Raw genomic sequence first — 12,140 nt, 5'->3', positions numbered from 1 at the left:
ATGTTTCGGTGTTTGCAAAACAGATAAAAGCGGGTCTCAACGAACCGAAAGAGTAACTATTCCGACACTGCTGCCGCATCGGGGATTAACTCGGCTCGACGGCTGCGGCCACCGAATACGAGACTACGCTTGTAGAGCTTAAAGTGCACGGAGCTGTGTATTCAGGAGGTCTTATACTGGCTTATATATATCTTGTAGGTAGTGGCTCTTGCCTCGTTTTGTTCCGTCAATCTTTCTCTCATTCTCTCATTCGTTCAGCCAATTCTGCTTGAAGCACCTGGCACCACTCTCTTTATCGTATTTTGAATTCATTCTTTTGAAACTAAGCTCACCATGAAGTCTTTCCTCTTCCTCTTGGTCGCCTCGCTGGCTGCTGCGGCGCCGCTCATTGAGGAGCGGGCCACCGCCAGCATCAACAAGCTGTTCGTCGCCAAGGGCAAAAAATACTATGGCACTATTTCCGACCCTAGCCTCCTCAATGTTGCGAAGAACGCCGCAGTCATCAAGACCTACTTTGGGCAGCTCACCCCGGAAAACAGCATGAAGTGGGATGCCACCGAGGGAACCCGCGGCAAGTTCACCTTTACCAACTCTGATGCCGTAGTTTCGTTTGCCCAGAGCAATGGCAAGCTTATGAGAGGACACACCCTCCTCTGGCACTCTCAGCTCCCCAGCTGGGTGTCGGCCATTACAGACGCTGCTGAGCTCCGATCTGTCATCACCAACCACGTCACCACCGTTGTCAAGCACTTCAAGGGCAAGATCTACGCCTGGGTAAATAAATCCAATCCAGAACTTTACTTAAACTTACAGCATCTAATTGTGTGAGATAGGATGTTGTCAACGAAATCTTCAACGAGGACGGATCTCTCCGGGACTCTGTCTTCTCGCGGGTCTTGGGTGAAGAATTTGTCTCCATCGCTTTCAAGGCTGCCCGCGCCGCTGATCCTGCTGCCAAGCTCTATATCAACGACTACAACTTGGACAGCGCGAGCTACGCCAAGGTCTCCAAGGGTATGGTCCCCAAGGTCAAGAAGTGGATTGCTGCTGGCGTCCCCATCGACGGCATTGGCTCGCAGTCACACCTGAGCGCTGGCGGCTCCAGCGGCACCAAGGGTGCTCTGCAGGCTCTTGCTGCTTCCGGTGTTTCTGAGGTTGCCGTCACTGAACTTGACATCGCTGGAGCTCCTTCGGCAGACTACGTTGCTGTTACGAACGCTTGCCTTGCGGTTCCCAAGTGTGTTGGAATTACCGTCTGGGGCGTCCGCGACGCTGTAAGTTACACTATTTCGCGAATTCGTCACCACGTTGATCAATTCCAAACTAATCATATTCGCAGGATTCTTGGAGGACTGGAAAGACCCCTCTTCTCTTCAACGACAGCTACCAGCCCAAGGCCGCATACAACGCCATTGTCACAGCGCTGTCAAAGTAGAGCACTGGTTGGATGTTGATGCGTGTGTTTCATGGTCTAGTGACAGTTGTGTGAGATTTATTCTGGTATATAGTGAATTAGGCCGGTACCTATCAAGAGAGCAGCACATAGTCCTTGCTTTGGACAATGTCTCAAGTTACATACTGGGTGAAAATTTGTGGGCTTCTATAATCAGTGGTGCAGTGATCAATTTTATCTAATTTTACTTATACCTTTTGAATCCATACCTTGCCAGCTATGTGATTACGCCTTTCACACCGGGATACTGCGGTAATGCGTTAGGCCGAGTCTTTCGCCTTCAATGGATTTCATAGGCCTATCCCATTATGTTCCGCCCTCCTTTCCCTGCTGTCATCCCACCTTAGATTGAACGGCCTAACCCGTGACCCTATAGGAACACTTCTTTCGACCTAAAGTACCAGAGACTATATCCGAAGTGTGTCTTCGACAGATATAAGGCTCCTCAATTAAAATACGGACGTGAATTTTTAACCAGTATGCACGATAGGATTCAAATGCGTACATGTTTTCTTGATAATCTTAAATTTATCCATCTCGCAGAACAATGTATCGAACTTCTCAATGTTGCAAGTAGACTCATCTTATTGGTATAATTCCTTGATGTTCCGCCGACACGTTCCTATCTCCTACCCGTGGATGGGGCTAGATTTCTACTCTGCCTACCCTATACTTCGATCCATCATCTAGAAGATGTGAGAACGGGCACTGGCCTTCTTCTCGTGTCTGATTTATTAGGCATTGATTTGACAGTCCTCGTGGAAATTCTGTCAGATGAACAGGACGAGCCAAACTTAACTGTTCTTGTAAGCATATGTTAATCAGCCATCACTTTGGGGAATGTCACTGATATGGAGAGCAAAATTGTGCACATGAATCATGTTTCCATGATCCACCGTTGATGCTGACTCATGTATCAACCAATTTATGCACCGATATAGATTAGACCGCCTCATTATCATCTCTAGCGTATGATTTATGTGGTGCATCGCGCACCGATGTAGACTAGACTAGTTCTTAACGACAACTAGTGCCTGATCCTTCCATTCAAGCTTGAATCAGTAGACATTCTTCTGAAGAATTCCATTTCCACTTGGGTGGAGAGCCCCGCTCTCAATGGTTGTGGCGTGACGCATCTGCTTTGAAATCAATCATCGACAAACACTAAGATTCGACAATTTACCGCCTTTTCAATACTAAACCCAGCCAGCCCAAACCAAACCGCTAAGCACGAGATGTCTAGACGATGGGTTCTTACGGGCCAGAAGGGCTTTGAAGAATCTTTGAAGTACGAAGAGAACGTGGAATTGTCGCCGGAACCGGGCGCACACGAGGTTTTGGTTGAGCTGCACGCCGCCAGCCTCAACTATCGCGAAATTGTCCTCGCCAATGTTGAGGTAGCGTCAAACCGAAAGTTCTGGATATTTGAAATGCTTGCTGATTTGAGTAGAATGGCCCGGCAGGCCAGATAGCCCCCAATGTCGTTCCCGGATCGGATGGTGCGGGCATAGTGAAGGCCGTGGGGTCAGATGTGACGGCATTCAAAGAAGGAGATCGTGTCATTGCTCATTTGGCTCCTGGACTGGTCGAATCTGACGGCGATGATGAAGCACCTGCCTACCCGAATATCGCAGCCGGCCTAGGACAAGCGGTTGATGGGACTCTGCGATCAGAGGGCATCTTTTCCGAGTTCGCTCTCGTTCACGCCCCTGAGTCGCTTGGATGGCTCGAAGCTGCCACGCTGACATGCAGCGGATTGACGGCATGGAACTCCCTCTTTGGTCTCAAGGGGAGGGCAGTCGGACCTGGAGACTGGGTTCTTGTCCAAGGAACTGGGGGCGTGAGTATTGCCGCCCTGCAGTTTGCTGTTGCAGCTGGTGCTGTTGTGGTTGCGACGACGTCGTCAGAAGAAAAGGCGGCGCGACTCATGACACTTGGTGCAAAACACACGGTCAACTATCGATCAAACCCCGATGGTTGGGGACAAGAAGCCAAAAAGTTCACCCCAAAAGGGAAAGGGTTCGACATGGTTGTCGATATCGGCGGTGATTCGACCCTCGCTCAATCATTGTCAGCAGTGCGTACCGACGGCATCGTGGCCTCAGCGGGCCTGTTAGGTACGGCTGATAAACCGGTTCCCCTTCTTTCGGTTCTGGGACATGCTTGCACTGTTCGAGGTCTGCTTCTCGGCAGCAGGAGTCAGTTCCGGGACATGGTGCGCTTTGTTGATGAGAGGAAAGTCGTCCCTGCAGTAGATGACGTGGTATTCGAACTGAGTCAGGCTAAGGATGCATACAAGCGATTGCACGAGCAGAAGCACTTCTCAAAGGTGATAATTCGGATTGATCACTAGACAGAGATGGATGTAGTTGTTTTACGGAGGCAGGGGCTTTCGAAGACACAAATAAGACCCTGTTTACAAGAGAGCTATGCCAATGAGCTTTCGCGGTGAATACATGTCTGTCGGCGAACGAATGCGAGTTTGGCGACTCGCACATGGCGTTTAAGGCAGTATGTTTAAGTAGATCGTAACAACCAACCTTACCAGCATGACCGGCAGATCGAAGAGCGATTTAAAGTGCTTCCTTACGAGTCCAGGAGCGAGATAATAACGGGAAACTCATTTGGAAAGGCACGTAGAGAAGCAGAGAGGCCAGGACTGCTCGTGTCATTCTTTATCAAAGATGAGATTACTACTCGAAGATGAAGCACCTTATTCTTTGACGTCCTTGACATTCGCCAGTATAGTCTCCTCCAAGCTTGTCCAGCCCGGGCGTCCCAAATCACGGAGCAATTGCTCTGCCTTGGCACGAGGCTCAATCTCGTTGGGGTCTTCTCCACCCGAAAAGTTTTCAACGACCTTCTTCTCTGGCTCACTCTTTCGAAAGATATCTAACATCAGATCCCAGTTGAATCGTCCTGCAAATCCGAAGATGCGTTGATCTTCGACATGTGGGAGGACGGCGGCAGCCACGTGAAGTCTGCCAGTATCTTGGACATTGATGAAGTATTCTAAGTATGTTCAGTTTCGTGTTCCGCATCGAAAGGCGATGATGGGCACTTACGGGGCACAATCAGCTTGTGCATCCATGTGACTTCTCCCTTGTACAGGGCAACCGGCAAACCAGCGCTGCTAGGATATCCTTGGTTGACTGGATCAAGCGCCTTGCCGAAGTTGAAGTTGGGAAGAACTGGACTTGGTCAGTCAACGTAAATGATTCCTACATCTCTCAGACTTACCAGTATTGACAACAAGCTCCGGGCGCTTTTCGCGGTTCTCCTTGTGAAACTTCCACACTTCCTGTTCCGCCTGAGTCTTGCTTGCGGCATATACAGCCCCAGCACGCTCCGGGCCATAGGGAGGCTCTGCCCATGCTTCCTTTACGGCAGTCTCATTCCAAGTATCCTCGGTGGCTGTGATACCTGGCTGATCCGCCTTAGAGGATACGGCCGCAGCTGATGACGAGGTAAGGACGAAGCGCTTGACGCTTGATTCTCCATAGGCGCATTTCAATGCATTGATGGCACCGGCGATAGCATCAGGGATGACCTTGTTAGGGTCAGCGTCAAGGGACATGACGGAAGCTGTGTGAGCAACGACAGAGACGCCTATTCATCGTCATTAGTCTGTATCAATGGAACCTCCGGAAATTGCACCTACCCTTCACCGCCTCGTTGTAAGCACCTTCTGCAGTCATATCTGTCACCTGGAAGAGCTCAAAGCGGCCTGGTCCATGATTCTTTTCAAAGAGCTGGGCCAACCAAGCATTCTTCTCCGTATCTCGGACAGTACCACGGACGTTGTAGCCATACTCGAGGAACTGGTCGGCAATATGCGAGCCCAAGAGGCCGTTGGCTCCGGTAACGAGAACCGTGGCGCCCCTCGGGATAGCGGGATTATCGATAGAAGGCATGGTCGTATGTTGATTGGATGGAATATGTTAATCAGTTACGAATCCCGAGATCCAAGTAGAAAAGTTGGGAGGTTGCTCACTTAAATATCCAAGCCCTGCAGTTTCATCTCGTACACAGACAAGTGGGGTAGCCGAGGCCACAGGTGTTGAGCGGAGTTCAGCCGAACGTCTCCACTACATGTCCGCAACTTGAGCGGAGTTAATCCGCACCCCGCGGACACCGAGTACCGCATTACTTGAAACCAAGTTTGTTATAGATCTTATCCACGGCGATCCTCTCAACTTTGCGAAACATGAACATAATCCCGAACCGCCTCGGGGTTGGTCTGTCCCTTGCATCACGAGAAAATATTATGGCTTCGGACTTTGGGACAGAAAGTTCAGAGCCCCTACGCTATCAAGTTTTAAGTCAGCTAGAGTAGAGTCAATTTTCTTCACTGACCTTACTGGAGGTAAATTTGCTGGTATTCTAGCCAATTATCATGCTATATAATATGGAGTGTACGATAAACCATAAGGATAGAGAGGGCTTTAACTGGTGGAATAAAGAGAGACGATAAGAAGTAGTGGTGTATATATGTGTTAAACACAGTAAGAGTATTGCACTCTTGTCCTTGAGATTTTGATCTAGAGAATGGCTATTCATATAGTTAGAATACCTTCCCTTTTTGCCACTAACAACATCCCACCTTAGCACCGTCATCTGGATGCAAAACACAGTACTGCACTGGCTTCTAGCCGCCTGGGCTCATCGGCCTTCTCATTGCTGTCCTGAGGTCTTAAAATAACGTGATGGAAGTGGCATTTTGGACTACAGAGATACTTGATCAAGAATTGCGCATCGACCAGGTTGTCATATAATTGCAGTCGCAATCTTAGTGGGGGGAAAAACATAGTTACTGTATAAATAATAAAATGGTACCGCATAGACAGCAATGCTCTTAATTCAACATTGTTTGCCTTTGATAGATAGTACTCGGGCAGATCGAAAAAAATGGAAATTAAACTCAACGTGGGTCTAGGCAACATGCACAACGAAAACGCAGCAGATGCAAACATTAGATTTTCTCATTGAGGGATTGATTCTTCTCTTTTTAATCTTCTTATCTTACAAACAGTTGTGGAACCGTTGCATTGGCAACGGCTTATACTGGTGGCTGCCTGAGATCGCGATTACCGTAAATTCCCATGGTATTCTGAATTCGAGGAAAGATATTATTATCTTGCAACGCCCGGGTATGAGGAAGAAGAACTGGATAAATCGCAGAGAAGGCCGGTTGGATTGCGAGTTGAGCTTGGCCAATCAGGAAAGCCTGTTAAGTTCGCCAACCTGGTGGCCTTTTTGCTTAGTGACGAGGCATCCCATATGACGGGAAGTGTTATCCCACTTGACGGTAGCCTTGTCTGCTAATATTCTTCCCACTAGTGTTTAAGTCTCTTGGGGACGTTCGTAGGCAGCTTCTCCGATGAGGCACTCCATTGAAAATTTTTGGGCGAAATCCGTCAGAAAGAAATTATTCTCACTCCATACTGGTGTTTGCGGCTTTCAATCGATTGTCATAAGATACTAGTATCAGTCTATTCTCGCTCTAGCTGAAAGAATAATGCACTCTATAGCCAAGCTCATGATAATGTCTTCTCCAGCATGAATTCATCTCTTTCTGGAAGCTTCCATCGCCGTGGCGTTCCTCTACCAGTCGAACTTTTCATAATGAACTTCTATGATCGGAACTTCTGCAACATCGAGGCTCCCCACTGTAGTTGCAACCGCATCTAGTAACGATACTGGGCCACAGGCAGCAATAAGTACGCGTGAATTCCTGTTGAGGTGTTGCATTGCCTCAAGGATAGTGTTTTCAGGTATCATCTTTCCATATACTACTTCCTCAAATTCGACGGCATCCGGTGAGTCGTCAGACGAATTGCCGGAAGTGTTAGCCTCAATATTGTCATTCATGCTGTCATGTTCTTTCGTTGCGGTGACGTTAGAGGTGACTTCTTGAGACTTCTTCTCAATCCTAAGATCGGGAGACGAGGATAGTTCTTGACCAGTGACATGCAATTTTACCGCCACATGGGATGACTGAGTTTTGAGGGCGGACAGATGTTCCTTGAACCAACCCAGATGGTCTATTGAAAACGTTAGATGGGGTTGGTCTTAGGAACAGGGGAAGAATAACATACTCGTCTTCTTGACAGCCCAGATGAAGCTCATAGACTGTGTAGACTCGATGGAACGAGTTTCAAGGTGCTTAACAAAGTTTGCAGCCAGCCCAAAGGTGAAAGTCGCACCGCTACCACCCGCAATAAGAATTAACTTATCATAGCGTGAGAGATTGGGTAGCGAGCCGTACGGCCCATCGACCGATGCCATCACACGGTGACCAGCCTTTGACAGGGCAAATTCCAAGGCGGCCTTTGTGAAGCCCTTGTGAGACTTCATCACCAGCTCCAGGCCCGAAGTTGAGTTAGACACGATAGTAAACGGGTGTGTCTGACACATGCGGACTGCTGGGATCCAGACAAAGCAGTGTTTCCCGGGCGTGGCACCTGGCAGCTGCTTCTTGAGGATCAACCTGGTGCCACCATCAGGCAGGGACTCAATGGTGGCTGAATTGTTGGCCAGGTTGTAGAGAAGTCTGACTCCTCGGATAATTCGGTCGGCGCCCCATGTGCAGGCAATGAAGACGACCGCAACCGGCACCTTCTTTTTCCAGTCTGGTCTGTGAAGAGCAAGCAGGATGAGTGTCAACATGAACGCAACAATGTGCATAAAGTAGAACAACTCGTAGTTGAGATGTCGAAAGATGCCCATCAGCAGAATCAGCATTATGATGCCAGCGACAATGCCTTCTCTATTTTCAACTTCAATCAATGTGGCCCACTCGCCTTTTTGGCCACCAAAGTATATCATATAAAAGATGGTGTGAAGAAGAACTTGAAAGATGGAGGTGAAGCCGACGAGACGGTGAAAAATGTTGAGGTAGTTGTATGGTGCCGATATCAGAAAGGCCAATGGTGTATTCTTTAGACCTAAGAAAACACACAACGCCATGTTGGCCGTGGCTAGCCTAGATAGCAGTCAGCATTCGGGAGTAACCAAGAATGAATAAGTTGACGTACCAGCCAAATCTAGAGGCCAAATAGTTGGTGGCAAGACTGACAATGCTTGTAAAGGAAAGAATGAGGTTGACGGCAAGGAACAGGCCAAGTATCACAGCGTGACCCAAAGAAGGCAGCCCGGGTACCTTTTTGGATAACAGGATCTCTAGCCTTCTCCAATACAGCCTGGAAGGCGTCAGCATTTTTCCTGTGTCGGGATAGATGGAGGTTCTTACAGCGGACCGCGAAGTGAGGAAGCAGGATCTTCCTTTGACGATGAACGATGGGAGAATCGTTGAATGGCACGATTCAACCAGTGACCGATGATTATAATGACCAAAATACCGCAAAGAGAGGCAGCATATAACTTGAGTGCCCTCTCATTCTTCAGCTGCTTCGGGCTGAGTGCCCGTGGGGAGACCATGGTTAGGGGAATGCTCTACCAAGCACGGGAAACAACTGGAGTATCTTGACTCGGTTATGGAGCAGGAGAAGTGACAAATGGTAATCTCTGACGAGGACGAAGCAAGGTATTTGAGTTCATAGAAAGACCAAAGAAAATCTCCCTAAAAATCATGCGGGCCTCACTTGAAATAGGGCTTTCCCCTATGGCGAGCGGCAGTGGACCATAGCCACAAGGCGAATCGCCGAACCCCTGAATCAACGAATGTGCGTTTGGGTTATCGTCATGCTATCAATCTTGCTCCACTATGCAGACATGTACAGCCATGGTGCTGTTTCCTGCGCCAAGTTCCTGTAGCTAGATCCCTGACTCGGCTCAACTGGAAGGCAAGATAACACTTAGATTTACGTAAATCTCTGCCGGATCTGTCGAAAATCAACCCATCCCCGGTGTCATTGTATCCCGCCGTTCTCGGCGGCTCCGTCGGAAGAGGCAGGTTGAGGAGCCCTGGGTGGAGGACCGAGATTTTGTGGATCGACCGCGTCCAGAGTTTTCAAGACAGAAGAGGACAAAATAGAATGCAGGTACTAGAACAGGGATACAGTGCAGATTGATAAGATTTCTGGATCAGCCCACTAATAACGGGAACAATACACTCGGGCGTTGGGACGAAACTAGTATGATGAGACCTCACATTCCCGCTAATGCCGAACCGATGATATGAAAGCCGAGTACTAGCCAGTACGCGTCCACGCTTAGTAAATGTTCAAGGCGGATTCGGTTTAGCCAATGTCGGATCTGATACGGCCTTGCAGAGGGAGCTCGGCAGTGATGCTCAGGTACCCAATGGACGGTGCTTCGTATTCCTCCTAGAACGACCCCCTCCGTTGGAGCTCGGATATTACTCCATCCCCCTCGGATTTAGTCAACCATGACGCTCCAGGATTACGTGTAAGGCTAAAAGAAAACCTTTCACATTGGATTGGGCGCTTGAGGTTGCAGAGGAGTAAGCGGGGGAAGAAATAAACCGCACGCGTTGCTACCGTTCCTCACCTAACTCGTCCTAACTGGTGTTTTCCTCCCTTGAGGGGGTCGGCCACAGACCTGGTGGTGCCATTCTGTCCCACGCCATGGCGCTCGAGTCTGCAGGGTTGTGCGGTGGCTAGTCCCGAATTCTGTGGCAAGAAACGAAGACGGAGCTGTAAGTGTCAGTTGACCCAGTCCATTGATGATCAGATACTCGACCGCATCAACGCCCGATCCCGGTCGAATAAAAATGCAGCCACATGGGGAGATTTCTAAGAAACGAGCCAGCCCGCGTCTTGTCGACCAGTTTGCACAACTCGGCTCGGCTTTAAAGATCTCTATATCTTATATCTGGCGGCAAAGCGCCCGCTCTCCGTGTCTGACGCTACCTAATCAACATCCTTAGCCGTCTTTGCCTTCTCCCTCATCTTCCAAAATGGCTCCCAATGTCTTTGCAGTCCCTGTCCTCCTCGTGGTCTTTCGAGAGACCCTCGAGGCCGTGGTGGTCGTCGCCGTCCTGCTTGCCTTTTTGAAGCAGACGCTCGGTCACTCGGAAGCGACCAAGGCCTCCTACAGATCAATGGTCAAACAGGTGCGTGCATGCGATTGAACGTGATATTCTCTCCAGTCGGAGGCTAAGACCAGGCGTTTAGGTCTGGCTCGGAGCGGGACTTGGATTCCTCCTTTGCTTGATCATCGGTGGCGCGACCATTGGAGCTTTCTACAACCTTGGCAAGAATGTCTGGACCAAGTTTGAATACTACTACGAAGGCGTCTTCTACCTCATTGCTGCCCTGATCATCACTGTCGTTGGCATTGCCTTTCTTCGGATTGGAAAGATGCAGAAGAAGTGGCAGCGCAAGATCAGCGCCGCCCTGAACGCTCCCGTCAAGAGAGACAGCGCCAGGAACTGCTGCGGGTCCTTCTCGGGCAAGTATGCCGTCTTTGCACTATCCTTCATCACTATCGCTCGTGAAGGCATCGAAGGCATCGTCTTCGTTGCCGGCGTTTCTTTCTCCTCCCCCGCCAGCTCTGTACCACTCCCCGTGTTCGTGGGCTTGATTGCCGGATCTATCGTTGGATGGATGCTCTACAAGTAAGGAATCCAGTTCATGTTACTGGAGCTCGTCGTGCTGACCAGACTTGCCTAGGGGCTCTTCGTTGGCAAAGCTCCAATACTTCCTCGTTGCCTCAACTTGTCTGCTTTATCTCGTAGCCGCCGGCCTCGTCGCCCGTTCAGTTTCGTACTTTGAACAGGCTCACTGGAACAAGATGGTGGGTGCGGATGTGGCTGAATTGGGTGCTGGGCCGGGATCCTACGATATTGACCGCAGCGTCTGTCATGTCAACGTGAGTAACCGACCGCTACATCTTTACCATCTCAGACTCTAATTGATGTGTAGTGCTGCAGCCCTGATTATCAAGGCGGGTATGGCTGGGGTGTCTTCAACGGTATCCTCGGATGGACAAACTCGGCCACTTACAGCACAGTCCTCTCTTACAATATCTACTGGATCTTTCTGAGTAGCTTTTTGATCATGTCACGGTTCCGCGAGGTCAAGGGTCGTTGGCCCCTCATGAAGCGCAAGAAGTCGACGAGCGAGGACCTGGATGAGATTGACTCGAACCCTGGTGCGAGGTCGGTCGAGAACCCGACTATCAAGGTGTGAGGACCGAGGACCTCCGTAGTACAGAGACGCAACCCGCCAAGACCACACATATGTCATGTACAGAACGATGTCGTTGCGGAGGAGATGTTAGGAGAAATTGCAGTTTCATAGTATACGCAATTACCGTAGATGCAATCGAGGTTGGACTTGGTCTTGTGGCATCTTGTGAGTTGCTCTTCAATCCGCGGGTAGCGCCTCGTTCGCTTCAGCCAAATTCAGCCGAAGCCGAGGACCCGTCGCTTACAAGACGGGAGCTTCTGCCAATGGCAGGGATCAATGGCAGGGAGGGGAGGGGGGAACGTCATGCTGACCGCAGCTTTCTCCTCGGATCATCGGCCATATCTGCGGCTTTATCCCTAATCTTTGCTGCCAAACTGCGGATCATGCCGCCTTAGTACCGTACCTGACAGGGATATATTAAGAGGCCCTCACCCCACCTTACCCGAATTTGGGTAAGACGATTTCCTCTGTGTTAACATACTTTCATACGAGTATCAGCCTAGGTACACTCTCTTCTCTCTACATCCTTGGTACTATACTACTTTTAGCAGCGACGGCTACTCGGCGAACTC

General features: G+C 49.6%; 5 protein-coding genes across 5 annotated transcripts; 3 read left to right on the top strand and 2 right to left on the bottom strand.

Annotated features, from left to right (window-relative positions):
- The first annotated feature begins 243 nt into the window (after positions 1 to 243).
- BGZ61DRAFT_173765 (endo-1,4-beta-xylanase C) lies at positions 244 to 1,536 on the top strand. Its single transcript, XM_046237614.1, has 3 exons — positions 244 to 774; positions 834 to 1,274; positions 1,340 to 1,536. Exons 1-3 carry the CDS (start codon positions 334 to 336, stop codon positions 1,433 to 1,435), a joined length of 978 nt encoding a protein of 325 aa, XP_046095575.1. The 5' UTR covers positions 244 to 333; the 3' UTR covers positions 1,436 to 1,536.
- Positions 1,537 to 2,688: 1,152 nt separating this feature from the next.
- BGZ61DRAFT_370722 (putative zinc-containing alcohol dehydrogenase) lies at positions 2,689 to 3,806 on the top strand (the record flags this gene model as incomplete). Its single annotated transcript, XM_046242043.1, has 2 exons — positions 2,689 to 2,850; positions 2,904 to 3,806. The coding sequence occupies 2 exons, from the start codon at positions 2,689 to 2,691 to the stop codon at positions 3,804 to 3,806; spliced, it is 1,065 nt and encodes a 354-aa protein (XP_046095574.1).
- A 360-nt stretch (positions 3,807 to 4,166) lies between these two features.
- Positions 4,167 to 5,367, bottom strand: BGZ61DRAFT_486052 (uncharacterized protein; the record flags this gene model as incomplete). The annotated part of the gene is made up of 4 exons (XM_046249799.1): positions 4,167 to 4,465; positions 4,519 to 4,644; positions 4,694 to 5,062; positions 5,115 to 5,367. 4 exons carry the CDS (start codon positions 5,365 to 5,367, stop codon positions 4,167 to 4,169), a joined length of 1,047 nt encoding a protein of 348 aa, XP_046095573.1.
- A 1,690-nt stretch (positions 5,368 to 7,057) lies between these two features.
- On the bottom strand, positions 7,058 to 8,422 carry BGZ61DRAFT_499906 (ferric reductase NAD binding domain-containing protein; the record flags this gene model as incomplete). Its single annotated transcript, XM_046251465.1, has 2 exons — positions 7,058 to 7,497; positions 7,552 to 8,422. 2 exons carry the CDS (start codon positions 8,420 to 8,422, stop codon positions 7,058 to 7,060), a joined length of 1,311 nt encoding a protein of 436 aa, XP_046095572.1.
- A 1,497-nt stretch (positions 8,423 to 9,919) lies between these two features.
- BGZ61DRAFT_433768 (iron permease FTR1 family protein) lies at positions 9,920 to 11,715 on the top strand. Its single transcript, XM_046243932.1, has 4 exons — positions 9,920 to 10,490; positions 10,552 to 10,994; positions 11,050 to 11,248; positions 11,302 to 11,715. The coding sequence occupies exons 1-4, from the start codon at positions 10,335 to 10,337 to the stop codon at positions 11,566 to 11,568; spliced, it is 1,065 nt and encodes a 354-aa protein (XP_046095571.1). The 5' UTR covers positions 9,920 to 10,334; the 3' UTR covers positions 11,569 to 11,715.
- The last annotated feature ends 425 nt before the right edge of the window (positions 11,716 to 12,140 follow it).

The sequence above is a fragment of the Ilyonectria robusta genome (genome assembly GCF_021365365.1).
Source record: "Ilyonectria robusta strain PMI_751 chromosome Unknown BGZ61scaffold_42, whole genome shotgun sequence".
Lineage (NCBI taxonomy): Eukaryota > Fungi > Ascomycota > Sordariomycetes > Hypocreales > Nectriaceae > Ilyonectria > Ilyonectria robusta.
This window is presented reverse-complemented; position numbering and strand designations above follow the sequence as displayed.

Bases quoted from the DNA above. Each gene is read 5' to 3' on its own strand.
- BGZ61DRAFT_173765 (XM_046237614.1), top strand. From the start codon at position 334: ATGAAGTCTTTCCTCTTCCTCTTGGTCGCCTCGCTGGCTGCTGCGGCG. The intron at 775-833 runs GTAAATAAATCC...TGTGTGAGATAG, and splicing joins AGGGCAAGATCTACGCCTGG to GATGTTGTCAACGAAATCTT. The intron at 1,275-1,339 runs GTAAGTTACACT...TCATATTCGCAG, and splicing joins TCTGGGGCGTCCGCGACGCT to GATTCTTGGAGGACTGGAAA.
- BGZ61DRAFT_433768 (XM_046243932.1), top strand. From the start codon at position 10,335: ATGGCTCCCAATGTCTTTGCAGTCCCTGTCCTCCTCGTGGTCTTTCGA. The intron at 10,491-10,551 runs GTGCGTGCATGC...CCAGGCGTTTAG, and splicing joins ACAGATCAATGGTCAAACAG to GTCTGGCTCGGAGCGGGACT. The intron at 11,249-11,301 runs GTGAGTAACCGA...ATTGATGTGTAG, and splicing joins GCAGCGTCTGTCATGTCAAC to TGCTGCAGCCCTGATTATCA.